Source organism: Anas platyrhynchos, chromosome 2, assembly GCF_047663525.1.
Source record: "Anas platyrhynchos isolate ZD024472 breed Pekin duck chromosome 2, IASCAAS_PekinDuck_T2T, whole genome shotgun sequence".
NCBI lineage: Eukaryota > Metazoa > Chordata > Aves > Anseriformes > Anatidae > Anas > Anas platyrhynchos.
Window position 1 is genome coordinate 26,194,835 of NC_092588.1, and position 27,581 is coordinate 26,222,415.

The 27,581-nt window shown below is 39.4% G+C and overlaps 1 protein-coding gene across 3 annotated transcripts; it reads right to left on the bottom strand.

Annotated features, from left to right (window-relative positions):
- Positions 1–541: 541 nt before the first annotated feature.
- LOC101800982 (Y+L amino acid transporter 2) lies at positions 542–22,492 on the bottom strand. Of its 3 annotated transcripts, XM_038175011.2 has the most exons (11): positions 22,193–22,492; positions 22,021–22,115; positions 14,894–15,411; positions 12,184–12,309; positions 9,565–9,709; positions 8,518–8,641; positions 7,655–7,758; positions 7,215–7,311; positions 5,718–5,867; positions 3,941–4,124; positions 542–3,224 (listed from the first exon to the last, which is right to left on the bottom strand). In XM_038175011.2, the coding sequence occupies exons 3-11, from the start codon at positions 15,393–15,395 to the stop codon at positions 3,133–3,135; spliced, it is 1,524 nt and encodes a 507-aa protein (XP_038030939.2). In that variant the 5' UTR covers positions 15,396–15,411; positions 22,021–22,115; positions 22,193–22,492; the 3' UTR covers positions 542–3,132. The 3 variants fall into 3 exon arrangements, with proteins under 3 accessions (XP_038030939.2, XP_038030940.2, XP_038030941.2); XM_038175012.2 differs by lacking the exon at positions 22,021–22,115; XM_038175013.2 differs by lacking the exons at positions 22,021–22,115; positions 22,193–22,492 and adding an exon at positions 21,163–21,289.
- Between the last annotated feature and the right edge of the window lie 5,089 nt (positions 22,493–27,581).

The window sequence follows — 27,581 nt, forward strand, 5'->3', positions numbered from 1 at the left end:
CTGCTCTGGGCTGAACAAACTAAGGGACCTCAGCTGGTCCTCATATGCCTTCCCCTCTAGACCCTTCATCGTCTTTGCAGCCCTTCTTCAGACACTCCATGGTAGTTTTATGTCCTTCTGATACTGTGGCACCGAAACTGCACACAGCGCCCGAGGTGAGGCCGCACAGTGCAGAGCAGAGCAGGACAATCCCTTCCCTCAACCGGCTGCTGGTGCTGGGCCTGAGGCACCCCAGGGCAGGGTCCTGGCTGCCAGGGCACACTTAATTCAAATTCAACTTGCTGTCAAACAGAACCCTAAGATCCCTTTCCACAGGGCTGCCCCCCAGCCTCTCATACCACAGTCTGTATGTACAGCCAAGGTTGCCCCGTCCCAGGTGCAGAATCCAGCATGGGGCATCCCTGGTACACACTGGGGACTGAGGGGAAAAAAAGAACTGGAGTTTCATTGTTTTCCTAATAAGCCAACTTATAAGAGATAAGGTAGGACAAGTTTCACTTGTAATGCTATTTTTATGCTTTAAAACCACACAACTATTGCATTTGCCAAGGATCAAATGTTGATTTATTTAAATACTTCAGCATCTAGGACTTGGCTTTAGATATTTGAAAATAACTTACATATATTATTTGTAAGGAGTGAAAAATCAACAAACACATGAACATTTTTGAGATTCCAATGTCCATACATAATTTCAATAACATTATTCACATTTATAGCTTTGCATCTGACTACTGATATTCTTAATATGTCTCCTGTCCTGAAAGAAAGAAAATGGAGGCTTGTGTGTTATGCCCAGAAAGTTAACAGATTCATGGATTCATGCAAAAACAGATTTTGGAAAGAAAAAAAAAAAAAAAGTTTATCAGCTTAGAATTCTCAATGGAAATGGTCTTAGTTCATAGACTTTATAGACTTAGTTCATAGACTACCTTTGGTACCTGCTATCTGTTACCACCTGAGACATCACCTCATTTGTCTCAAATCATTTGGTAGCTTTGGTCCTGTTATGAATAACTTCAGAGGATGCTGCAGTGCTGTCCTGGTATGACACATAGCTCAGCACTAAGCACAGCTTTGAACTCTGGGGAGACAGATTGTCAGATTTTGTTTGGTACTGACTTCTAGGGTTTGTACTCTCTGTGTGCTCTGATAAAATCTGAGACCTTGATTCCATTATTCACCCGATGCCTTTAAAAAATGAGGTGAGAATGCAGTATTTCTGTAAAACTGTACAGCAGGATCAACATAGTGCTATACTGTAACAGAGGCGCTTGTGTACGTGTAAGTGGGAGTGTTCTGAGCTGGGCAAGCTAAATCACACCCTTTCCCTCTTAATGTTTTGTGACTGTGATACTAAAGTGATTTTAGTGCATGAAACTCATAACTTCGAAAAAGCAAAACATGCAGCTCTGATAGCTTCATGTTTACCTTGGTTTAGTGCATTTTAATCATTTGTACTCTGAATCAAAAGAAAGTCCCACCACAACTGCCATAATGGATGGCATAGAAACGCAAATAGAAGGTTTCACAGGAGACCTGTGAGCAAGCACAGGGCTGGAGATGCGTGGAATTATCATCTGGCAAACAACCTTAACATCATATGGAAGGAATGAAGAGAGGTTTCAGAAGCAACAATTGCCTTCTTCTATATTCCATTCATCTTTCTCAGGGATGACATAAATAAAATACAATAATGCTAGATGCTACAGGGATTTGTATAAGATTTAAAAAAGTACCTTACTTGGGATTAATTGAATAGGAATGATAAAAATTCAAATTATAAACAATATATGTTACATTCAAATATAATTACAGAAGAAGTATGACTTGCCAACAAGCGTAACAAATGGTGTTAAATATCAGCAAAGCAGACTAGAAACGGACCATCAATTTTTTTAGTCTAGGTGGCAAAGTTGATTGTTTCTTTTCTTTCTCATGACAGTTATTTCATCTTCCATTTCGGGCAGCTAATTAGGACTGGTTTCATATTCTGTGTGCCAAACTGAAAAATGTTCAAGAGATCGAATGTAGTTCTCCATTGTCCTTTTATTTCATGACATTTGCTGGTGGGTGCAATTGTCCAGCTGTGCGATGGGCATCTGAATGATGTGGAGATCTGGCAGTGGGTGCAGGAGGCTCTCTGTATGCTGAAGAGCAGAGCTGCAGGTTGCTGTGCCAGCAGGAACTGCTGAGGCCAGTCCTGGGCAACCTGTGTTTGGTGGCCCTGCTTGAGCAGAGGGATGGACCAGGAGACTTCCAGAGGCCAACATCAACAATTCTGTGACTCTGATAGATCAGCCTGCAGGGTTGGGCAGTGGCTCAAGGGATTTTCTAAATATCAGTCGTTTTTAATTTCACCTTATGAATTCCTTAAATAAGTTCTACTGTGCAAAAAATTGATGTGGTTTATGGGGCCACACTTGATACTTCTAGGCAAGCAGTGGACACTATGGGAATGTGTTTTCCCCAAATATACTTTAGCATTGAAAATACTGATTCTGCAAAAGGGTAATGAATGTGGGATACCACCAAAGGAAATTTTCTCACAAAACTTAAATGACTGAAAACTTTCATTTTTTCCATTTGGTACCATATGTACGCTGGGAATTATACATTAGAATAGTCTAATGCTAATTCTACAATGATTCAAAGCATGTCTATCGGTATTAACTATATGTTTTTTATTTTGGCCAAGAATTTAATAATATTATTAGAAGTGCATTATGGTTTCTACTTCCCAACTCAGGTTTCTTGCAAGTATTTGGTTTGATTTTTGTTAAATTTGTCAATTTATTTGTTAGGATTCTGATGGGACTTAATAGTTTTCATTTCACTTTTGCAATTATCTAATACTTAGCACTTATCTACTGATAAATATTTGTTCATAAGGTGCTTTATAGTTTCAAAATGTTACTCAATAACTGTTAACAGATGTTTTTTGTTATAAATTGTAAAACAGAGGATGACGAGTGGTTTATAAAACAAGAACAAATTTGTAGACATCAAACTGATGCATAGGACAATTGTTAGAGCTTTAGTTTAACTGAGGATACAGGGAGGACTTCAGGTTATAAAAAATGCTCCAGATATGACGTGTCAAGGTTCAACTCTCAATGTCAAGGTGCAGCTCTATTTGCTCTTGGCTTCTGTAGGTTCCATGTCTATGTCCAGGTCTGACAGTGCACAGAGAAAGAGCAGTTGAACGCATTTTGTTGTTTTAACTGTAACAGAGAACAAAAAATGTGTAGCTGAGACAAAGTTATAATATCTTAGACATATATGTCAGTTTTGAAGTATTGGAAAGACTACGCAGATATTAGGAAAATCTTAAAAAAATAATGAATTTTATTAAACATATGTAATGAATAGATTAATGCAAAAAAAAAAATTATACATGAAGTCTCTCATATTTGGACCAATATTTCCATCAGATGGTAAGATTGACATCTGAGTTTAAAATGAATATAGATATTAAAGTTTTGCTTTTCAAGATCGACTGAACTTGAGGGGTGGAATCTAGCCTTCAGGCCAATAATCATTATTTCATAATTTAGGAAAATGTATGGACTCTTCTGACTCAGATATTCCACTCCTTGAGGAGGAAGTGAAACAATGGCATCCTGGTATTTCTGCCTTCCAAGATATCAAACTGTATGTGTTTATTCTTCACAATCCTACAGGACTGTTATTGAGCCAACATTTTGAAATGGCTCAACACCACTAATGACCATATTCCATCCACATATTGGACTGGTTTGTGCAATTATGCATAGCTTTGTTTTCAGGGCCATGTGAAGAAGCAAATGATCTCAGACAAGCTGTGCACAGCGTAGCAAAACTTCATAGGGAAAAAAAGAATTTAGGAAAAATTGTTCTTTCTTTTGATCAAGAATTCAGGATTCTGGCACAGTGACTAAGACAAGATGGTATCTCTTACCAGAAAGCCACTGCAGACATCTAGGCCTTTTTTCAAAAGGCAGGTGGACTCCCAAATAATATGCAGGAATGCCTGAGAGGGCAATACCAATGCCAATAAGGGAATTGATTGTGTCGCTGTAGAGAGGAACTATGACCAGGAAAAGGGAACATAAACAGTATATGATAGGGAAGAAGAGGTTCAGCTGTGGAAACAAAAATAAATAAATAAATCAACATTTAATAAAAGAAATAGTAAATATTCTACTGGAAAACATAATGTCAAGCTTTACAGATTAAAATTAGACAAGTCAATAATATAAAATATAAATACTGACTATGTGACTACTATGCGCTGTCTATATCTTTTGAATGGTTCCAGTCACATAAGTACAATTATGCTAGTGCATGCTGCTGAGAGCTTCTTGTTTGGTACAAGCCTGTGTATCTGACCATTTGGGGGGTTTCAGACCTGTTTCCTTCAGCACAGTTCCCTTCCACATTAGTAAGAGACAAATCTTTGAAAGCAGTATTTTAAAATTAATAACAAAGTAATGGGTAATTTTCCCTCTAAATTCAATCACAAATTTTTAGTTGTAAATTTGAAATAGAAGAAACTCAGCTGGGCTTTCAGTCACCGTTTTGATTCTACTAAACCTAATGGCTGATTTACAACCATTTTGCTGGGGTACTTTGCAATTATATCACAAATAAGGGAAATTGCAATAACTTCTTTATGGAATTAATTTTCACTAGAATGTTTTTCTCTGGCTGCAGTAATAAGCCTGCCTCAAGATGGCATTTGAATACTAGCTGAAATCTGGAGAGTTTACTGGTAGAAATATTTATATTTCCTTATAAAAGTTAAAAATGGAGTAGGTGTTTATCATACTTAACTCCTTTGTTTGAACCATGTTTTGCATAATCAGGATATTGCATTTAAACAGAAAAAAAAGTGCTGGTAAAGAGAACATGGGAGGTTAGGAAGACAGAGTAACAAGGAAAAAATATTTAGAAAGGCTTGAAAAGATGTGATGTTCATTTGGATTTTTCATAATTTTGCTGCATTGCTGCAGGGCTGAGATGCAGGTCATGAAACTAGGAGAGTGCAGTGAAACAGGAGCCAGCATGTAGCTTTTTGTGCCTGGGGAAAGCTTTGGGTGCCCATCCCTGCTTCCCTGGGTTCCTGGATTAAACTAGAAACAAACTGTATGTGTGTTTTATTTTTGTGCTGGCTCCCTTTCCTAACTGTTAGCCAGATGCCCTTCTGTAGGCAGTTATTAAGCTAGCATCTCACTGCCTATGACCTATGCAGCAGGAGGACTGAATGCCTATTATTCAAGCTTTTGAACTTCTGCATGAGCAGAATTTGGGCTGTTTATAGGCTTTGGAGGGATTCTTGATGAATTTCTAAGTTTGAGCAGAGTGTGAACTTCCCTGGAGCCCCCATCACATATCGAGTTTCCCTGTGAACAAAACCTAAAGGATCAAGAATGGGCCAAGAACCCCAAATATTTATTTAGTCTATTTATACTGAAAAGTCAGATTACATTTTCATGAAAAGAAAAAAGATAAACTGAAAATATCATTTCAACCTTACAAAGTACCAGAAGAAATGTTCTTGTGCAAACTCAGATAAGTTTTGATCCTTTATTTCTTATCTTCTTTGCTAACACGATTTCTATGGCTGAAATAAATAGCCTATAACATAACTGGTAATGTTATGGTTCTGGTAGTATGGGTAACATAAACATGTGCATTAGCTGGCTGTTGCAGTTTATTTCCTCTCATTTACTTACTTTGATAGGCCGTGGCCTGTGTGGCTGAGTATATCGCAGATATATTAGCCCTGCGATAGACAGACCCACAAAGAGCCAGTAGTTGAAACAGTAGTAGTTAATGAGGAGGAAGACATCTTCCACGAGGAGATATAGCAAAGTCATTAAGCCCTAGAGATAATAAAAAGAAAGACTTCTTAATGGGAAAATAACTACATGTCATCTATACTAAAGAGGTAGTAAAGTTGTAAAAGGACCTGTTTCAAACACATTTAGCTGTTTAGCGTCTTTGTCGGCCACATGGACAGTGGGATTGAGTGCACCCTCAGAAAGATTCCCGATAACACCAAGCTGTGTGGTGCTGGAGAGGATTGTTAAGAAGCCTTCTGTAGGCAACAGCTTACTTTGCTCTTCTGGTTGTCTTCAGTTTGAAAACTAGCTTTTAATTTAGTTTCTCTTTTGGAGGCACTCACAATGCACTCATAGATTGAAACCGTTAGAGTAAATTCTGTGGTATGCAGGTATGCTATATACTCTGCATGGCAAGGATAAAATGAAACCTAAAATAGTAGAAATTCAATGCCCACTTTTACAAACACAAGGAACAGAAGTATACAGTCTTCTTCTGATGCACAGAAAAAAAAAATCCACTGGGAAAAAGGGGAATGGTGGTGTACTAAGGGAGTACACACAACTCATCACACTAGTGCAAATAGAATTTGTCCAAGAAGAGTATCCATAACGAGACAATAACTATTAATAAATTATCTGGTGTCAAACAGGACCTGTATGATGCTGTATGTAACACAGGGTAAGGGGAGATACCAAATAAAATACACGTTCAAATAAAAAGCAATAAAACACTCTTGAATGATTTCACTTTCTCTGCTTGTATGCACAAGCATCCTCCCCATCCCCCCCATTTTAATCTATAATCCCTAATAGATTTAGGGATTATTTATTAAAATCATTTGCACTAATTCTGTGGGCTACACTCCCTCACTTTTTTGTCCTGACATTTATTTGTATTGTGAGAGCTGGAAAATGTAAATACGGGTATAGGCATCCAACAATAGGAATTTAAATTGAAATGCTTTAGCCCAAGTGTTTCTACAGCCCTAGAAAATCAGCCTATAGCAGGGTCTGAGAGATCTTTCTATAATTTTCTTCTCCCGTGGACACTCCGAAGACTCACATAAAGATTTAATTCCTATCTACGTGTTACAAAGTTAGCCAATCTTTTAGTAGTGCTTCTGTTGTTAATTCTGATTACTTGCACAGAGTGCACATAAATGTGAAACAGGCAATTCTCTTTCCACTGAAGAAAACCCACCAGAAAAGAATAACACCTCCCTACCTCTACCCTCAATGAATTTTAGAAATCCTGACCAGTTGAGGAAGAACTCCCCACCCACCTCAAGAGAAGGCAGGGAGGATGTGGAGCAGTTCCCAGGGCTCCATCCCCAGTGCTGCATCCCCAACAAACCACACCAGGCACTGGGCCAGGCTTTCACTTACATTAAAGAGAAGAGCAGGGACTGGTGTGAAACACTTTATGTGAATCAAGCTCAGACTGTCCGGGAGGTGTCCTTCTCTGGCTCCAACGTAAAAAAGCCTAAAAAAAGACAAAACCAAAACCACCACCAAAAACAAACACAAACACACGCACACAAAACCCAGACAGTTAGCTGAGGAATATCTTATTGCTTTTTGACAAAGACAACACTATTTTTTTTACTCTATTGTAAATGCTGCTTTTTTCTCCTCTGCCTTTAGTTTATCAGCTGGTGCTGATCACCAACTGCTGGCATGCGATAACATGCCAGATCATAACAATTCCTACAGCATAAATGAACAATTCACCATGGCAAAAAATGTCACTTTTACAATGTAAATAATTCAGATTAATAGCAAATGATTCAATTTCAATTATTTTAAATATATATTATATTTCATACCTAGATGCTGCAATTATTGAAGAGTTTAACCCACTGTAGCAGGACATGGCCACAGCTATAGGAATTATCCACTTAGCATAACTAAGGGTTTCACTGCCAAACGTCTGCAATGGAAAAAGAAAACAATAGTGAGGCCCATTACATTAAACATATGGACAATCCTGCGAAGCTCTTATGAGAACACAGCAGCCTAAATATAGTGTCACAGCCATTGCTTTTCTCTAACACTGGCAATGGCTTGGAAAATTAGAAATTGGATAAAATGATCAATATAAAAATGAAAATGACAGATAAAAAAGGATTTTGGAAAAATCAAGCTGAGAGCAACTTAATGGATGAAGATGTATTGATTACAATGTAATCTGACAAATCTTGGTTTCATTATTCCATGATTTATAATCGCACTTTTGTATAAAATATTGAGAAGTTTTTTTAAAAAAGCATTTCACTGCATATTTTTGTGTTGAAAATATTGCTGCAGTCCTACAGTACATTAGAATGACAGCAAAAAAAACACAACCAAACAAGCAAACAAACAAACAAAAAAACCCACACCCAAATTCTGCTTGGCTTTAGTAAAAACATCTTTTATAGTGAATATTGTTATGTGCAGGATGTACAAAGTATAAAAGAGTATTTTAAAAGAGCAGATTTACTGGATATGAACCTTATATGCAACTTCTAATATACCAGGACTCCTATACATACACACATACAAATTAAAACAAAGCCAAAATCATCAACGTGGAAATACTTCAATTGTTTTGCTAATAAGTATGCTACCTGAGATTTTTCCACAGGGGAAAAGTATGGAGCTTACTTACATACAGTAACTTTTGTTTTTATCATTTTATTTAACTTACGACAGCCACTGCATCACTTGTGAGGAGAGCTGACATGTCCAGCACTACATAGTATGCTATATTAGTCATCAAGTAGATAATAGTCACAATAGGCATGGAAATTGCAATAGAAAGTGGTAAATTCCTGCAAAAGGAAAATGGCAAAATTATTCCACATTTTTTCAATAAAAAATTGTTCCCAAATTCAAACATTTCTAAATGTATACCTCCATCACTTTTGTGCAATCCAACATTTTTTAATCACGAGGTTACAAAATAAAGTGCAGCCATGTGTAAAACAATTCCATAAGCAGCCTAGTTGGCTGGTTGTGGGTCTGTCACAAGTTTTAGAGAAAAATTGTGCATTTGTAGCTGAAAACTATAAACTTATTTTATATAAAGCAGTGTAAGAGAGCACTTAAGCAATGAGATTAATATACATGCTTAGGTGTTTTATTGATCGTAGTATTTTTTCCTAACTCATAACCTTTGTATGTCCCAAAAGAAGGTGGACTATATCAGTGGGGGGGACATCCCTACAGAGAGGAGCAGATGGCATTTCCAGTGCTACTGTGGACTTTTTTCATTTCTTGGTTAACATTTCATCTTTAGCAAAATTAAACAGTTAAGCTGTATTTCACATGATAAAACAGTCATAAACTTGACACAGTCTTACTCTATTAGTGGCAAAAGCAGCCCTGGAAAATAAAGTAATTGCTTTGTCTGACTGAGAAGTGGGAGGTTTTAGAAGGCTGGGTGGACCCACACTTTTCTCTGCTTTCAGCAGAAATTTATTCTCCTCCTGCTTTAAAAATTCTACCTGAAAGCGTAAGGTGTAAAATACGTACATGTAGGAAAATGATTTATTCATGTGATACAGTTGGTGAGAAATCTCTCTAATAATCCATAAGAGTTCTTGCACTTACTAGTACTTTTGGAAATAAGAGTTTTTGTAGAGAAAATGGTTGGAATAACTTCCATCAGAAACAAATAGAAAGGAGCTTGTCCTACCGTTGCCTGCCTTAGCAGAACACTTTCCTGTGCTCTGAAAGCAGAACATGCATTTACCTCTCAGGATTCTTCATTTCCTCGGTGACATAATTCAGGGTGTCCCACCCCGAGTAGGAAAAGAGGGCAGAGTACAGAGCCAGTGCGATCATTCCCGGGTCTGTTGCTGAGCCTTCGAAGGGAGCTTTCAGGTTTTCTGTTTCTCCTGTACAAAGAGCAGATACAAATTACCTATTACTCGTCAAAGGTTGGGACCTAGAAAGACACTACACTAAACGTCTCACCTGCCCCCCCAAATAAAACCCATTCCATCCTGGTTTCATTACTATACCTCAAAGTTGCATTTTTACTTGACAGATAGGAGAGGCATGCAGACATTCAGACAGCAACAGGGAGACAGCAGAACACGTTTCCCCATGCTTGTTATTAGGACATCACTTGTGAAATTCTACCAGAACTCACAGCTTCCCCTGCCTGGCACCGACCCCAAGGAGGGTGATGTGCTGAAGTGGCATTACGCCCTCTCAGCCAGGGAGAAAAGGTTTGGAAACCCAATTTCAATTCCTGAATCTGTCTCATATTTCCTCCTCTCCTAACCATGCCTTTATTGTCACCAGAGGAATTGTGACCAGTGGAGCGAGAACTTCTTGGGACACCATTCTCAGTAGGATGCTCTCTCCCACAAAGCAGTTCCCTAAAATTAAGACACAGGAAAACCTTTTCTTTCACAGTTGTCCTCTAGTTTAGATCAATCAGATGAGACAACAACCTGCATAAAGCTGCAAAATAGAAGAAATGTTCATGAAACTGCATGAATCTTCACTGCAGTGCTGAAAAGAGGAAGAAAGGCCTGTCTGAATTTGCAGAGGAAAGCGAACTATCTAACATAAATGGAAGTGGGTTTAGGTATTAAGGAAGACAGAAATACACTGAAACCTCTATTAGGGAAGAAAGTAAGGTCTTTCCTATAAAATGAAGCAACTTCACCATGTGGTTAAACTAAGGAATATACTGATACCACAAAAGCAATGCAATTGTTGAAGAACACTAAATAGCAGTTTTTCACATTCATAGAAGTCTTTTTCTCTGGAGAATGCAAGAATCAAGGAAGGCAAACCTACACTATCCAAACATGCTTCAGCAACATGGCGGAAGAAAATGGCAGGAAGGAACAAATAAAGGAAAAATCCAATAGGATCAAGAAAAGCTTTCTAACTATCAAACCTACTCAAAATGAGATACATTCACAGTGTTTAAAAAAAAAAAAAAAAAAAAAAAAAGAGGCATATCTGAAAAAAAGAGGCACGTCAGAAGGAGTATAGCAAGGCTAAAATTTGACAATTGGTTTTTCCATTGAATCATAGCATCACAGACTGAAGCAGCTGTTGAGTTTATAAGAGGGCATTGAAAAGAGGGCATTGACCCGGTCACAACTTCCTCCAGAAGTCTAGATCATTTCTCCTGCCAGTCCTTGCTGTATTTAAGTGCTTGGTTCTGTTCAGGCAAAGTAGAGATGAGACCTTTACCACTATTTCAAGCCCTCAGCGTTTTGCACTCCTTGCAGGATGACTTCCTCTCTGCCTTTTTCCCTCCTGACCCCAGGTAACAACGTAAAGGAACCAACCTCAGGACTGCATTCATTTATTCAGATTTCTTTAGGCTTGAACAAATGTATGACAACTGACATGCACCACTATGGCTAAAGAAACAAACAAAAGCAAAAACAAAAAAAAAAAACAACACCCTCCCTTAAAGTCTGGTGTAGCTTTACAGTATAATAACCAGAGCCAAGGAAAGGAGAAGGCCAGAAAATATAGGAAAACAAACACTCTTGTTAGGTTTTACAAGCTAGTTTCTGCAGAAGAAAAAGACAATTCCTAAACCAAAGAGGGAAAACCATCTCTATTTTAACTGAATAAAGACACAATGGCTATTTAGGGATTTCATAGGAAAGGAAAATGAAAAAGAAACCTTAGTAACTAAGCAACAGAGCTAGAGTTGGAAGAGACTTCACTGCACCAGAGCCCAAACTAATAAAATCAAATCTGTTGTCATATGCAAAGATCAGAAGTAGCACTGGAATAAACGATCATTTTGCTGTTATGTAAATACAGTTCAGCCCAGTTACTGCTCATAAAAGATGGCTCATCCATCCTGTGATGCCTTATGATACCACAGTGATTCACAGGAGAGCAGTGTTACAGCATTGTCCCCTGTTTCTAGGAATGAGCACACCCTCTTACCACAGACCAGGGGCTCGTTCCTGTAGCTGAAGAAAAGAGCAAATTCCTTCTTCCTCTGATATCTGCTATGCTGCGGTGCCCCAGAAGAAGGAGCAACACTAGTCTACTAATTTTCACTAGCATGAGACAGAGACACTGAGGCTAACTTTAATCTGGTTAACACCAAACTGATGTTAATTCAGCTGCTATCTGCTACTCAGCCTTGCAGTGTAGGACTTGGTGTGCGCTGGTTTGCCACAATAAGGACAAAAGAATAATTAAACCACTGGTGCTTACTGAGCCGTAAAATTCCTCTAATCTTCCTATGACAGACAACTTTTTCTGAATAAATAATACTTTGTATACAAGTCTTATAGCGTCTGATCTTCCTGCGTGGATTCTGAAATTCATGTATGGTTCATTTTTAAGAATTCACATAAAGTAAAAATATTCTTACCTTTACCAATCTTGTAAAGGCCAACAGCTATCACCAAGATAAGAGCCATAACTTTTGCATACGTGAAAACATCTTGTACGCGAGTTCCCCACTTCACATTCACACAATTAATAAATGTTAAGGAACCTGTAGAGAAATGTAATATGCATGAGAGGAGCACAGTATGTTTGGCATCACTATTTCAAATGTTCCTTACAGAGAGCACTGTTCTTTCAAGAAATAAAACAGAAACAAATGTCAACATTCCAGGACCACCTAGATTTATGAAGATGAATGAAATACCTGTGATGCTTACTCCATGAAAAGAGATAGAAAGAAACTACCAAATTTTGAATTTTAGGATAATCCCTGTTCCTTTTAAATAATCTTTAAACCTTTAAGTTTTCTTAAAATTAACAGAGTTGCTCACATGTAGATGTGATTTCTTTATATTCATTTTTTGCACTGAAGTTCTCCTTGAATCAGACTGAAATTCTCCTGAAGCTCTCCTTGCTGATTCAAGCTCTAGTTACATACAGAGTAAGGACAGCTTTTGCACCAAGGGGTTTGGATGCTCTTTGCAGGACATTGAGCTCAAAATGAAAATGCCCAAAATGAAAACCACTTAGAAGCCTTTCTTTATAGTGAGGAAATTAACATCCAACTGCAGATGCTCATAGGACTTTTGTCTTCATTGTCACAAGCAGCTCTACATATTTGACTGGGTGTCCTCCAGCCAGCTGTCAAAGTAATGATGCACCTAACTATTTATGGAATCAGGACCTGATTTGTCGTCACTATTCCATATTAACATATCAATGTTGTGCGATAGGAACAAAATTTTATTTTTATTCTGGTGTTAAAAACCCCAAGAGGGGGAATAATTATTCCTACTCTGTGTCAGGTTTGAATATAAGTTAAACATGCCTATAAATAAAGGACTGCTGAAAATATTGCTCTAGTAAATGTGGCATAGACATTGAAATATGTTTTATTCTCTGTAATTAAAAAAAAATCTCTTGTAAAGAATTTAACACATACGTCTCATTTAAAAATAAAGTAATATATACAAATAAGTGCTAGAGGTGGAGCAAGTATTTCTTAAAAAGGATAGAATATGTGTTGACTGAAATTTTTAATACCGAACATTTATGCATCTTTCATGATGCTATAAAGTGCTATTTGAAACACAGCAAAGGATACATTTACTTCATATGTATGTAACACAACATGTATTACGTGCTTCAGTGTCATTAAATTCAAGGCAGCAGTATCTTTCCATAAGATTCCCAGTAAATCATACAATGTACAGATGTAAATGTTCTCCGCACTGTGTTGGTGAGGTGCCAGCTAAATCTACTGCTCCCAAGCCTTATCAAAATTGTTCAAGCTAGTAATAGGCTTGCTATCTGACACTGCATATCGCAGTCAATATAATAAACTGTAATTTTCCCAGCAGTCTGGGCTGCTACCCAAAATGCTGGTTGTAGGCCTGGTCAGCTAATTTTCTGTATGAGAAAGCAGCAGCTGCCAGCCACACCTGGTGCATGAGCTCATGGAAATCAGAGGTACTAGAGTACACTGCAGATGATTCACATGAAGACTACAGCAGGAATAACTTTAAAAAAAAAAAAAAAAAAAAGGCTCGAAGAAACATCAGTATTTGAAGACTGGTTTTCTTAAGTGACTTCAAGAGAGGCATGTAGAGCACTGGGGAAATTAAAAATTAATATTAATTTTGGTCTAATAAATAACTGCTTTTCTGTGCAAGTGGAGACTTTCAGCTGATAAAAGTTTTTTTTGGAAAAGGGTTAGTTGCCTTTTAGAGTGTGGAGTGGCCACGATGGTCTCAACTTATATCATGGAGCCTTCTTCAGAAGTGAACTTCTTCTGTACCATGCTGGTGAGGGTCAGGGCTACAGAGAGAACATCTTTGCAGAACTGTCAGTATACATTATACTAACTTTAAATTACCCATCCCTTTAGAAGTTTTTGTTGCTATACAATTTAAGCCATTTAAAAAAAGGTCATACTATAGCATAGTGAGGAAGGGAAGGGAAGGGAAGGGAAGGGAAGGGAAGGGAAGGGAAGGGAAGGGAAGGGAAGGGAAGGGAAGGGAAGGGAAGGGAAGGGAAGGGAAGGGAAGGGAAGGGAAGGGAAGGGAAGGGAAGGGAAGGGAAGGGAAGGGAAGGGAAGGGAAGGGAAGGGAAGGGAAGGGAAGGGAAGGGAAGGGTAGGGAAGGGAAGGGAAGGGAGGAATGACCTATCTTGACAAATACAAACTTTATGGAAAAGAATTTGAATACTGTCCATCTACTGGAGGATAGACTTGTTAACGCTTATCCCTGAGGAGTATGTGGTCGCTACTCAATTTTTCCTGAGACAAAATGCATATTAGGCAGAATATTTTTTAATTTCATCTTAAATGATTTGCAAGATATAGGGGAGAGAGGACATAGACCATGCATGGGCTGCAAATTAGACCCATGATTCACAGAGATATGTTTAATCGGCAACCACAATTTCCTTCAATTTGTTGGAATTCTCCTCTTCCCTCTAATAATCTCAGCCTCAAATAAAATACAAAACAAAAAGCATATGAGTTCCTCAGAATATGTTCTATGGAGGCAATAATTATTTTCATGAAAAATAAAGGCATAAAAAGTCTGAAAAATATCCCTGTGCACCTACAATTATATTTTTTATTTTCTAGCAATCAGAACTTTACTTACAAATACAAGCAGCTGCAATCAACCTAACTGCATCATATGGTGGCTCGCAATGAGGAAAAATTGGTTGAACAATATAGTTAGCAAATGTGATTGCTATCACTGCCTGAGTTGTTGGTTCGATAATTAGCAAAGAAGACCACAGTCTGATGAAGGCCACAAAGGCACCAAATGCTTCCAGGATGTAGGCATAGCTGGCTCCAGATTTAACAATGGATGTTCCCAATTCAGCATAACACAAAGCTCCAAACAGTGAAAACATTCCGCCAAGAGCCCAGATGATTAGAGAGAGTCCGTAGGAAGCACTGTACATTAAAACCCCTCTGGGAGATACAAATATCCCAGAGCCAATCATGTTCCCAACAATTAAAGAAACTCCATTTAGTAATGTAATTTCTTTTTTCATCTGCATTTTATCACTTGTGTCTGCCATATTGTCCATTTCAGCATTTCCAGTCTTGGATTTGGATTTTTTATTGCAGCATATTCGCCAGGGCGCCGGCATCTTCAACTACCATTACCTGGAAACAAGAGGAGAGGACATCTTTTGTAAAGTATGTGGCATCAGAGACATGAGTAAGATAATTACTGTACAAGGCACAAATGGTACAAAGAACAACTGTTTTGCCTGCTTTCACCTTGTAGTCCAGGAACCACATACTAGTGGATCTTCGTACCTTTCACCCTTGCGTACCTTTTTAATGGATGAATGAGAGGTCACTGTCCTTGGTCACAGACCCTGTAACTTTCCTTTCTTCATTTCACATTCCTGAAATTGAACTCTGAGTTCACCTTTGTCATCTGTATTGACTTGTAAGTCTACATGATGCTACTGAATTAATCTTAGGGAAGAAAGAGACACCCTACCTATGGAAACATTCTCTAATAGAACTGAAGTGTCCCACACAGGTATACCTCTCCCTAAATTATGCTGATATCCCAGGAAGAACTTTGTTTCATTATTCATATATTTATATGTATATATAAATCAAATCATATACATCTGAAAATTGTCTACTGAAGAACACAGGAAAAAGAAAAAAAAAGATACTCAAAAGCTCCAGCTTCAGGTGGCTAATGTTAATGTGAGGATGAGGAAAAGAGCTTTAGCTGTTTGTTCCAAGAGATGAGATTACGGCTGCAGTGAATAATGCATCTTGTTTAGTTATTAACCTCACTTGACTTCTGGGCGAAAGCCACTCACATGCACAGGGATTGAATTTTGAACACCCTGTTCCTGGAACACTTTCATACAAGAGAGCCCAATATAACATGTTTGTGAGAGCTTCCAGCACCACTGCTCGCAGGGCAAGATCCAAATACAGCAGGAGCTGGGGAAAACTACCAAACTGTGTAGCTGCAGAGATAAATCAGCCTCGTGCACACATCACACCCCTCAGGCACTGCAGTGGTGAGGGATGCAATGGGGAAGGGAAATGTAGCAGCCTGGATGGCAGTGATTGTCCCCTGACTACACCCATTCTTGGGTCAGGCTTACTCATACCAATGCTTGCTTAGAACAATGACCTTTTTTTTTGGTGCCTGCCTCAAGAGAAATTAAATTCTCTCTCCTTTTCCCTCCCTCACTACAAAGCACTTCCAAAGAAAACTTCCTCAAAATACTATGAGATAAAGCAAAGCTGTGTGTGTAGTGCAGAACAAAACTCTTTGACATGACACTGGCTGAAAACATTTGATTGCAAATATGTTGTTAAAATGTGGATCAGTAGCCATTAAAAAAAAATAATCCTAAACCTCCTGAAAATTTTGCTTTCCTTTGTAACGTATGTCTGTTTTAGCAGCCCTGAATACTTTATAATGATGCATTCTTTTATACCTTTTTTTTGGGTGCAACTCCTTTGCCCCATCCCTGGAGGTATTCAAGACTAGGTAGGATGAGGCCTTGGGAAACCTGATGTAATGGGTGGCATCCCTGCCTTTGGCTGCCACTGCATTTGAATATTTATCTGGATATATATCTGATACATATTTGAGATCTTTGAGAACCCTTCCAACCCAAACCATTCTGTGACTCTATGAACTCAGTCTTCTAGTTGATCAAATAACTAATGAGGCCTGATGAGGATTAAAGATTAAAAGATGTCAAACTCTCTTTAAAAATTAAATGCTTTCCTCATCCCAAATGTACTTCTTTAACCGCAGAAGCACTGGGGGAACAATGAAGTAAAATTAAATATTAATTTTTGCCATAGGTGTTCAAGCATGACAGCTGAGTCTTCCACCCTGTGCTGACCTTTTCTTCACACACGGGTGGTTCCTTTTACTTTTCACTTTGTCCCTCGAAGAACAAAAAACATCACCTTGGTCTGGGAGAGAAATTTCAGGCATCAAATACACCAGTCATATGTTTCCCTTAAAATTCCTAATGAGCATACCCAGTTTCTTACCACTGACACAAGTTTTCTGATGTTGGGAAAAAAGAAAGAAGGGAAAAGGAGAGAAGAGAGATGGGGGTGGAAAGGAGAGGAGAGCTAATATTTCCAGAAGCTCCTGTCTCTGTTTCTGTTCTCCATGGCTACACAAGATGTTGGCAGGAGCCCTGTCCTGTGACTGCAGCTGTCTGGACAGCCCATCAGGACAGCAACACACTGGAACTTCAGGCAGAGCTTGGTTTAACTCTTAAAGTCCACTATTTGGCAGCATACTTGGTATAAAATCACCTTGTGTTTTTTCTGCCTGATCTGGGCTTTTTATATGCTTTTTTTTTTTTTTTTTTTTTTTTTTTTCTGGCTCATTCACGTCTCTGGGTCTGAGCCAAAATGCACAAGTGTGGGCACAGCTCAAAGGGAGTCAGAATTTGAAATGCAGCTGTTCCTGAGATGATCTGAACGTGGAGCTATGCAAGTAGAGTGATCAAACCAGCGGCTATCTGTTTTCCTTAATTAAGTCTCATTGATAATTGAGATAAAGTTGTTTGCCTGTAAAGTAAGACACAAAATGCAATTGATAGGTTGTCAGTAGTACAGGTGACTTGCATGCATGATATCAAACCTGAACTTTGATGTTTAGTTAAAGATTAAATTATTTTTTTCAGTAACAATGTTCTGCATATTTTTCTTCTCTTGTGCTAGCAAAAGATTATTTCAGATCTCTAAAAATGTGTAACCAGAGCTGTGCAGGGAAATATTTCTTTCATAAATAAGTGACCTTGGATAAAAACATTTTGAAAGAAAAAAATTAGAACAAGAAAAAGTTCAAACTTCTGTACTTTGGGAAATGCCACATTAGCAAAACTTTTAACCAGACACAGAGTTAAGTTCACAAATAGGAGCAGCCTGAGAATCAAAGGATAAGAGATTCATTTTCCATATTGAAGAGGTGTGACTTTACTGTGCTTGAGTTCCCCAATTTATGTCAGCTGAAACTCTGCAAGAAAGTAGCTCCCTAAGGACAAAGCCTTTTGGGGAGCCTTGCTCCCTCCCTGCTCCAAGTCGCAGTATTCCCACTAGATTTGACAGTGCACTAGTCTCATTCAGTAGGGTCATGATATTGAAGTTTTTCCTTCTTTCTTTCCTTCTTTAGGACTATGTCTTCCTTAAATAAACAAGGTTTTACTTAGGACTTATACTAGTTCCCAGCAAGATATTAAGAAAATTAGGAACTGTTTTTCTGTACAAATGTTCCTGTAGAATAGCAGGAGAATTACGACACTTCTGTCACAAGTGCAAAGATTTTACTGCTGTTACAATCCAGAGAATGGCAAAAACATTTGAAAGGGTGCCATGGTCTATTGCCATGGTCTAATCCTTTCCCATATTTATAGCTTCTGTTATTTTATTCCTATCAACCCTGACCCACAGTCTTGTCTTCTGCTCTGCCATACTATCATTAATGTCACTTCACCTTCATGTGTCATGTACTCTTCAGCCTGTTGTCTCCCCCTCTTGGGACCATCATTACTGCTTCTGCCTTGAACTGCTGAGCAGAAAAGCTTACATTAAGACTCACGGGTCAAATATGATTCTGTTCACTGTCACTTAGACATCTCTATAGGTGATATTTCAAGGCACATAATCCAAGCTAAAGCCACTACCTAATGTCTGGGAGGGCTTTCATGATGGGGACACCTATCACAGCTGTACCAAGTTGACTTCTTCCATGGGGTGGCCATATTCAGTTGCAAAAACCTTCATTATAATAGCCAACAAATCCTTACAGTAAATTATTTAGCAGACAGGAAATCAGAATGGCTTCCTAAAAGTGTCATTCTGAGATTTAATGTATGCAGTCATTCTGGCATTCCTCTTTAATGTGGCTGAAAGTGCAAAGACTATCTTCATTGCAATAAGAAAACTTTATGACATCGAAAATATATGTACAGGTATTTCAGTCACTCTTGTGTTTGACATCTGAAATGCAGGACATAAAAGCTTCATGAAATGAGGGGAAGTCCATACTTTATGAGTCCCTATGGACTGTGGAAATCAGAGGCTCAGACAGGTATGAACATGCTGATGTGCCTCAGAGGCTTCAGCAGGCAAGTGAAACAGCTGCAAATACTTGCTTGTGCCTTGTGCTGGCAAATCATCTCCACCACAGAACTCCAAAACCCTGTTTGCATACAGGTCCTGTTCTTTCTTAGGGGCAAATTGAAGAAAATTTTCCCCCTGGAGAGGAAGTAAAAAGCCTTGAGCACAGATAGGCATGATGGCCCTGAATTGTTTGCAGTCTCATGTAAAGGAGCGCAACAACTATCTGTACAAAAAGCAGCAGAAAGAAAATTGTAGACTGTCAGCTGGGAAGTTAAGAAAAATGATACCATAAAGAGATAATTGTCAACAGACTTTTTTTTTTTTTTTTTTTTTTCACCTCAAGTCACCACCAGAATTAATGTAAAAGTGAAGAAGGAAGGGACAGTTTACTAAAGCTTACTAATAGTTGAGAACCAAAGCTGAACTAAAGCCAATTCTTTCATAAATTAGCTCAGGACTGGTTTGGCAGGATAGGATTTTCTCAAACACTTCCCCATCCTTCAGGGATCTACAGCCTAATGAGTGACTGCCTCCTTCTTGAGGAGGTAATTAACCTTTCCAAATGATTGAGCAAGGCTTCGTCAGGTGTTATGGAAGTGTGACATCTAAAGGACCGCTCACAGAGACTTCCCGAGGGACTGAGCTGCATTAGGCTGCTTTGAAATTTGAAATTAGGCTGCTTTTAGTTCAAGAAATACTAGTAGATAGCTTGGAGGATCTTTTTGATGGCCAACATAGTTCCCCTTAACAGATTCCCTTACAAAAAGAGGGCATTTAGAACGTCATATCCTATCAACAATGCTGGAAACATGCTAGGTATCAAATTTACTACTTAATGCTATTTCAAATAACTTCACAGTCTTTAAAGTACTTGATTATCTACTGCCATGTAATTTCTCAATAATGAAAGTCTGCTATGCTATCAATAAACATAGAAAATTCAAACCAGGCAATAAAACTGAAAAAAAAAATAGTTTCCCAGTTTTCAGTTAGATAAAGAATGATGTTAAAGATATCTAAAAACAAAATCCAGAATATTTTAAATATGCCTGCATTATAAGCCAATATTTGTGTAGAAAGACATTAAAAAAATTGTGAGACGTCTCAGTATCTTCTTCAAGTACATTCTGGCTATTTTTTTCCTGTGTGTAGTAGAACGATCAAAAATGAGGAAAACAAAACAAAATAACATCAAAAATACAGAATATATTAAAAAAACAACCAATCAAATGAAAAACAACAACCAACATATACCTTTATATTAATAGCTACCATGGAAAGAAATAAGATGAGCCTGAAGTTTTTATCATGACCAAAAATGTGTGGATCAAACTTCAAAACACTGTTCCTAGGCATGAACTTCAGCAAATCTTAAAGGGAGTATTCATGATAAATAATACTGTCGAACATTTTCCAGTGTGAGAGAAGATGAAGCAAACAAAACAACATTATGCATTAAGAAGGAACATCATGAAATAAAACAGCAATTGAAAAAAAAAATCACTTTGATCTCCTCTGAAGAAAACATCCCACTCAGTAGGAAGTGATCAGCTTTCCTTTTGTTTTTTAAATTTTATGTTTATAAAAATATTGATGAATTAATGTTTCATATGCTCCAGCCACATTTGCATGCTCAGAGGCTGATTTTCCCAGATGAGGAACCTGCTCCACCCCCAGTACTCCATTCCCACCCCAAAGCAAAGCACAGCGGATATTTGAGAGAGAAGCTACTCTAGTCCAAATCTTAGAGAGAGATGAAAAGAGAAAGTGGCAGCTTACACGTTTGCTTCCTTCATCAGAGAGGCTACTGTAATTGAGTAGGGACTGCCTACCGCTGCTCTACATAAGCACACATCTGTTTCACCAGGACAGTGTAGTTATTTCTAGTATGAATAGCCTCTTCTCTCACTCTCAGTTTATCCCTGAGCTGCTATTTTTATTATGGCATTGCGTGAATGCTAAAATCAATGAGAGCTTTCAAGAAAGAAGATCCCAGACTCTCCTGGAATGTGGTTTCTCCAAACAACCTCAACTGAGGTCATTAGCAGGCAGAAGACAGCTCGCAGATCAGCTGCTCTCTATTCCTTAGAAAGTCGTGACAGAAATAAGACAACAGGGAAGGTGAAAAACCAACCAACCAACCCAAATAAAAACAAAACCCCTTCACCCACATGCCACTGAAGACAAGAACAAGTTTCCCAGACATTAACAGTAAGTGAATGCAGTCTAATTCCCTCCTGTTAATTTAGAAAGGTACAATGAGACCTGTTTCTAACACTGTGCACAAAGAATACATTTATTCTTGTTGGATGAGTTGGCAAAATAGAAGTATATTCAGAGGAGTAATCGTAGTTAATTGAAAAACCTACGTATTATTTCATTTCAAACAACTTAATGTTTACCTGTGCACTTTTTGTTATATTTTCTTCTATTCTATTCAGTATTAAATTATTTAACAACTCCGTTACTTTTCTTAACCACAAAGTTACGTATCTGTGGACTTTCTGTAATATTTCTGTAATAATTTCTGACAAGATGCATGATACATAAAACATGCTGATCTGGTATAAAGATCTTATTTAAATTAAATAAGCTTTAAAAAAGGATAAAAAATAAGCAAAGACAGAAACAACTTACCCAATGTATTCACCTTTGTCTTCTGAAACAATATATTGCCCTCCCTTTGAAGTACTTTCGGAAGAAAGGAGCCAGTATGATATGCAGCACAGTATCTACCAAAATAAGTAAAACCTCAGAAAATAAAGTCTTCTGGGCAGATCATATAGTTAATGAATGCAAGAACACTAACCTGGGATTTTTGTTTTCCATGAACAACAAGACCAATAGTAAGGCATGGATTTGTATTCTTGTGTCAAAGGGCATTTGGAAGGAGCTGATCCGGCAGATCAAGAGTCTTCAGTCACTGGACTGAGTTGAAGCACCAGATAACAAGACTTAATCAGAATGGGCTACTAATCCAGAGAGGAAAGAGAACTAATTGAATTCAAACACAGATATCCCTCCAGTCAGCCCCGGTAATCCCACTGGAAAACGAGCAGGAGAGCTGCATCGTGTTGCATGTTCCATTCTGTAACCCACAGTGACACAAAGGAAAAATACTAACAACCCAAACCTTTCTATCCTAGGTCAGTGCTCCTCCTATTTCTTCCTTTTAAAGTAACATCTTGTAAAAACATGCTTTCAGGGATGTTTTTTTTCAGAGACCTGAGAGAGGTCTGCAGTTAATGTTTACATGGAAATGGCTGCTTTCTTTTTTTTTTTTTTAAACACTATTAAACACAGGTACACGGTAAGTATTTTGAATAAACAGCCTCCAAGTGATTTTATTTGAAGTTATTTATCCCTGAAAGCTCTCTCAGCCTGCATGGAAAGATTGCACAACTTCAGCTGCCTGCAAGCCTCTGGTTATGTACATTACAATATATCAAAACACATTTTGGCAATGGAACTGTTTTGCAGGCATGTTATTCTCTGCTGGGAGAGCTGAGAGACCGAGTGCCACATTCTTTAACCAGAGCCTCTGTCATCTTAAACTGTTTTTTGCTCCCATCTGGGCAGTATTAACAGACTATAGCCTAAAAAGTAGGGCTGCAATCCTGTTTTCAAGAATGTATAGTTACTTTCACTCTGAAATTTGAACTTGTCATGCTTCTCAGTTTGGGCACTGGACTGTTTTTTTTTTTTTTGTGCTACCTTGAGGACCTCTGTCATCAGGCATCAGCCCACTCTTAGAGCTGGCAAGCACCTTTACTATGTTCATATACCCACCCCTTGAGCCAGCTTCAGTCCACTGCTTTAGTTCAGTAGAGGCTGCATGTTGGAACATGAAACAAAATGTTTTCTTCATTAATGCTTCCCGTATTATTATTGGCCTTATTTGACATTTCCCACAAATTTAGAGCAACAGCGCACAGCTTAGCATTGCACAATCACTAAGCATGCAGCCTGCATGAAAAACATTTCTTTCTTGAACATTTCCTCTGTGAACATAAATTCTAGGTCCTTTGCTAAGGAGGATTACCCTTATCTCGCATTTTAAGTAAGCGATAGATAACATAAGGAAGTCTCATTCACTTCTTTGTAACATTTTTCTTATTCATTTTTACAGCCAGGCAGACTATGACTAGTCCTTCAGCAATGAGGGTTCCCCTGTGCCAATGTACTGCACGTAGCAATTCTTTTCTGTGTTGTAGCTACGCACATACACAGTTGCTTGTGGAGCAGCAAAGGGAAGTATACTTGCCTGAAAAGGCTGTAACATCCTCTGGTTTCTTGCTTACACTTCTATTTCTGCTCAGGAAGGCTCTACACTGCAAACAAGAACACTCCAGCTATTTCTAGAGCCCTCTTCATTCATACCACTGCCCTGATGCAGTTAACAGCACAGCCAAGCCACTGCCAACTCCTCTTCTTCCTCCTACTTCCTACTTCTGTCCCCTTCCTTCTATTCCCACCAAACATCTTGGTGTTTTGATCCCCACAGTCCTTGTCTACAACAGATGCACTTACAGTTAACTCCAATTGGAAAGATGCAGCTGAATGTCCTCTGCCATTATCTGCCATTAACAAAGCAACATCTGGCCAATATTTGTATTGACCTGGTAAACAGATCTTTATATAAAGTTCACACAGGACAAAGCATAGTGTGCAGAGCACTGTCAAATGCATTAACTCAAGGGGTGGGAGCAGAACATGAGGATCAGCAAACTCTGTGGCTGGTCAGAATCGTATCAGAGAATCACAGAATGGGTCAGTTTGGAAGGGTCTTTAAAGATATCCAATTCCCACACCCCCCGCCATACAGGGATGCCACCCACTAGATCAGGTTGCTCAAGGCCCCATCTGGTCTGGCCTTGAACACTTCCGGGGATGGGGCATCCACAGCTTCTCTGGGCAACCTGTTCCAGTGCCTCACCACCCTCACAGTAAAGAATTTCCTTCTATTGTCTGGTCTAAATCTCCTCTCTTTTAGTTTAAGACCATTCCCTTTTGCCCGATCATTATCTACCTGAGTAATGAGTCCCTCTCCCATCTTTTTTATAAGACTCCTTAAAGTATGGAAAAGTCACAATGAGGTCTCCTCAGAGCCTTCTCTACTTCAGGCTGAACAGCCCCAGCTCTCTCACCCTTTCTTTGTACGAGAGGTGCTCCAGCCCCTTGATCATCTTCATAGCCCTCTTCTGGATCCATTCTAACAGATCCTTCTTGTGCTGCGGGCCCCAGACCTGGACGCAGCACTCCAAGTGGGGCCTCACAAGGGCAGAGCAGAGGGGCACAATCACCTCCCTTGACCTTCTGGCCACCCCTCTGTTGACGCAGTCCCAGATGCAGTTGGCCTTCTGGGCTACAAGCGTGCACTGCTGGCTCACGTCAAGCTTTTGGTCCACCAGAACCCCAAGTCCTTCTCTGCACGGCTGCTCTCAATGAGATCTTCTCCCAGACTGTTCTCATGTCCGGGATTGCTACAACCCAGGTGCAGCACTTGTTGCGCTCCTGGACTTGTTGAACCTCTTTAGGTTCACATGGGCCCACTTCTCAAGTTTGTTCAGGTCCTTTTGGCATCCCTTCCTTCTGTTGTATCAACTGTCCCACTCAGTTTGGTGTCATCTGCAAACTTGCTGAGAGTACACTCAGTCCCAAGGTCTCTGTCATCGATGAATATATTGAAAAGCACCTGTCCCAAGGCAGACCCCTGAGGGACACTGCTCATCACTGGCCTCCACCTGGACATAGAACCATTGACCACTGCTCTCTGGGTGTGGCCACCGAGCCAATTCCTTATCCACCGGATGGTCCTTCCTACAAATCTGTATCTCTCCAACTGAGAGATTAGGACGTCATGTGGACCATGTCAAAGGCCTTACAGTCTGTTAATGATTCAGCAACATATGCAGGACTGAGCTCTGGTTGGGCTTGCTCCTCATTGTATGGGTGCAACAGCTTATATAAAGCTTATATAAGCTTATATAAACTATTTATAAAGTGTTTTTTTTTTTTTTTTTTTTTTTTTTATTAGTCATGAAGACCAGATGGATTCTGGGTACCGTGAATGAAGACAAGTATAATGAAGATGATAAAAAGTAACCAAAGAGGACATTAGGAAAAGGTTTTAATTGAGAAGGTGGTTGGGCACTGGAACAGGCTCCCTAGGGCAGTGGTCACAGCCTGGAGTCTGCCGAAGTCCAAGAAGCACTTGGATAACACTCTCAGACACATGGTCTGATTTTTGTGTGGTCCTGTGTGGAGCCAGGAGTTGGACTTGATGACATTTTTGGGTCTCTTCAATTTCACGATAGTCCATGATTCTAAGAACACAAATAATTCATTAGAATTTAAACTGAAGATGATTGCAGACACTTGAAGCAGTTTCAATAGTAATGGGCTAGGTGCTAAAATGGTACATGAAATATATAACGGTAAGTAGTACAAAATAATTTGTCTTTTGTTTCCTTCTTTTCCAATGTACATATAAAAAGGCTGTCTAAGAACTAGTACTACTCAGAGGAAAGCTCTTACTGTCAGTAAGAATAGCATTCTGAAACAGCAGCAGCATTCCTCCTTGGGAGTGAGAAAGCTGAAAAATCTCTTAGGAATTACTAGTGAAGAGGTAAGGAGTGCACAGAATACTGTTGTTCAATGGCAGAGCGTGTGTGTAAGTAAATCAATCAGCTAGCTTTTCAAACAGCAGTCTTCCTGAGTGCTTGCAACCGTTTTACGCACAGACCTGGGTCCCACTGAGCATGACTGTAGCAAACACACCAGACTTGGACTTCCTGAAGAAGCTGTGCGTGAACTGCATGACTGTGCCTGGCTCTTGGGCAAACCCTGTACATGCTGCTGCAGTCAAAATCAGTGCTGTGTTCCAGCTGCACAGAAACTCTGTTCCTCTTTCATACTACAGGAATTAAACAACAGAATTGGCAGAGGCAGACTTTGACTTACTAACTTTCATGTCTAATTGTCACTTCCATACACCCTTTAAACACCCTGCGTGGCTCGGGCACACAGACTTCACCTCCCTTTCCCCATGCCTATCCCAAAGCTTTCTCCCTATCCTTCTGTATCCCTCTAGTCCAGAGCGCGGCTGCCCCCTCCCCTACCTCACTCTCAATGAAATCTGCACATGCCTAATGTGTTGGAGAAGGCAGGTTGATGGATCCTACTTCCTCAGGGAGGAGGGCTCATGGTCCAAGGAAAGAGGAGGGAGATAGAAAACGGCTCAATAAGTGGCCTCAGGGCTTCTTTGGAGTGCTGAGCTTTGGCCAGAACAACACTCACAAACCTATAGATGCACATACATTTAGGATTGGGGGTAGAAAATTACTTTTTCTGCAGCTGTGCCACCTCCAGGTGATTGCACACGAAGGGGGCAGCCCACAGTGATTACAGGAGCATGACAGTCCCATTCCTCAACCTGATGCTGTAGGCCAGACCTATTGTTGTTATTATTAACTGACTCCAACCCTATTCCCTATTGACAGGCAAGGGGCAGAAGCAGGAAGAGACCTCAGAAAGCAGCAGGATGCTCGTTTCACTCAGCTAGGTGTCCTAGCTGTCGGTCCTCATCTTCCATGTTTAACATTTCCTCTGCACTATGAAGAGATTGGAGGGAAAGCAGCTAATGCAGGTGGTTGGCAGTACCTGGAATGGCTTTAGGATCTGTCCCATCCATCCAGGGCTCCATCCATACATCAGCAATGTTGAATCAGCAGCTTACCAGGTGCTGACAGAAAAGCTGCAGCAGGCATACAGGAAAGCTGCAGAGCATGTCAGAGGTAAGTGCATAGGCGCAGCAGTAGTACCAAGAAGAAGTAGGAGCAAAAATCACAAATTCGGAACAGAGCCTGCCAGCTTGCACACAGACAGTTGCTACCTTTTTTAAAAAAATATTATTTTAAAATAAGTCCTGCTGACATTATCATGTATTGTGCACAGCATGGAGAGCTCTGAAGCACAACATTTCTCATATGCTCAAGTTTTGCAGGGGCAAAGCACTGTGGCATTGATCCGAGCCAGAGGTTGCAATCATTTGCAAGAGGCATTCATACTGTTTTTGTTTGTTTGTTTGTTTTTGGGGAGAAATGGGAAGGAGGTACAGACCCTGACCCCTCCATGTGTGTAGATGTATGAGACATCAGGTGATAGATACATGGCAGGACAATAAGCGCCCTGGCTTA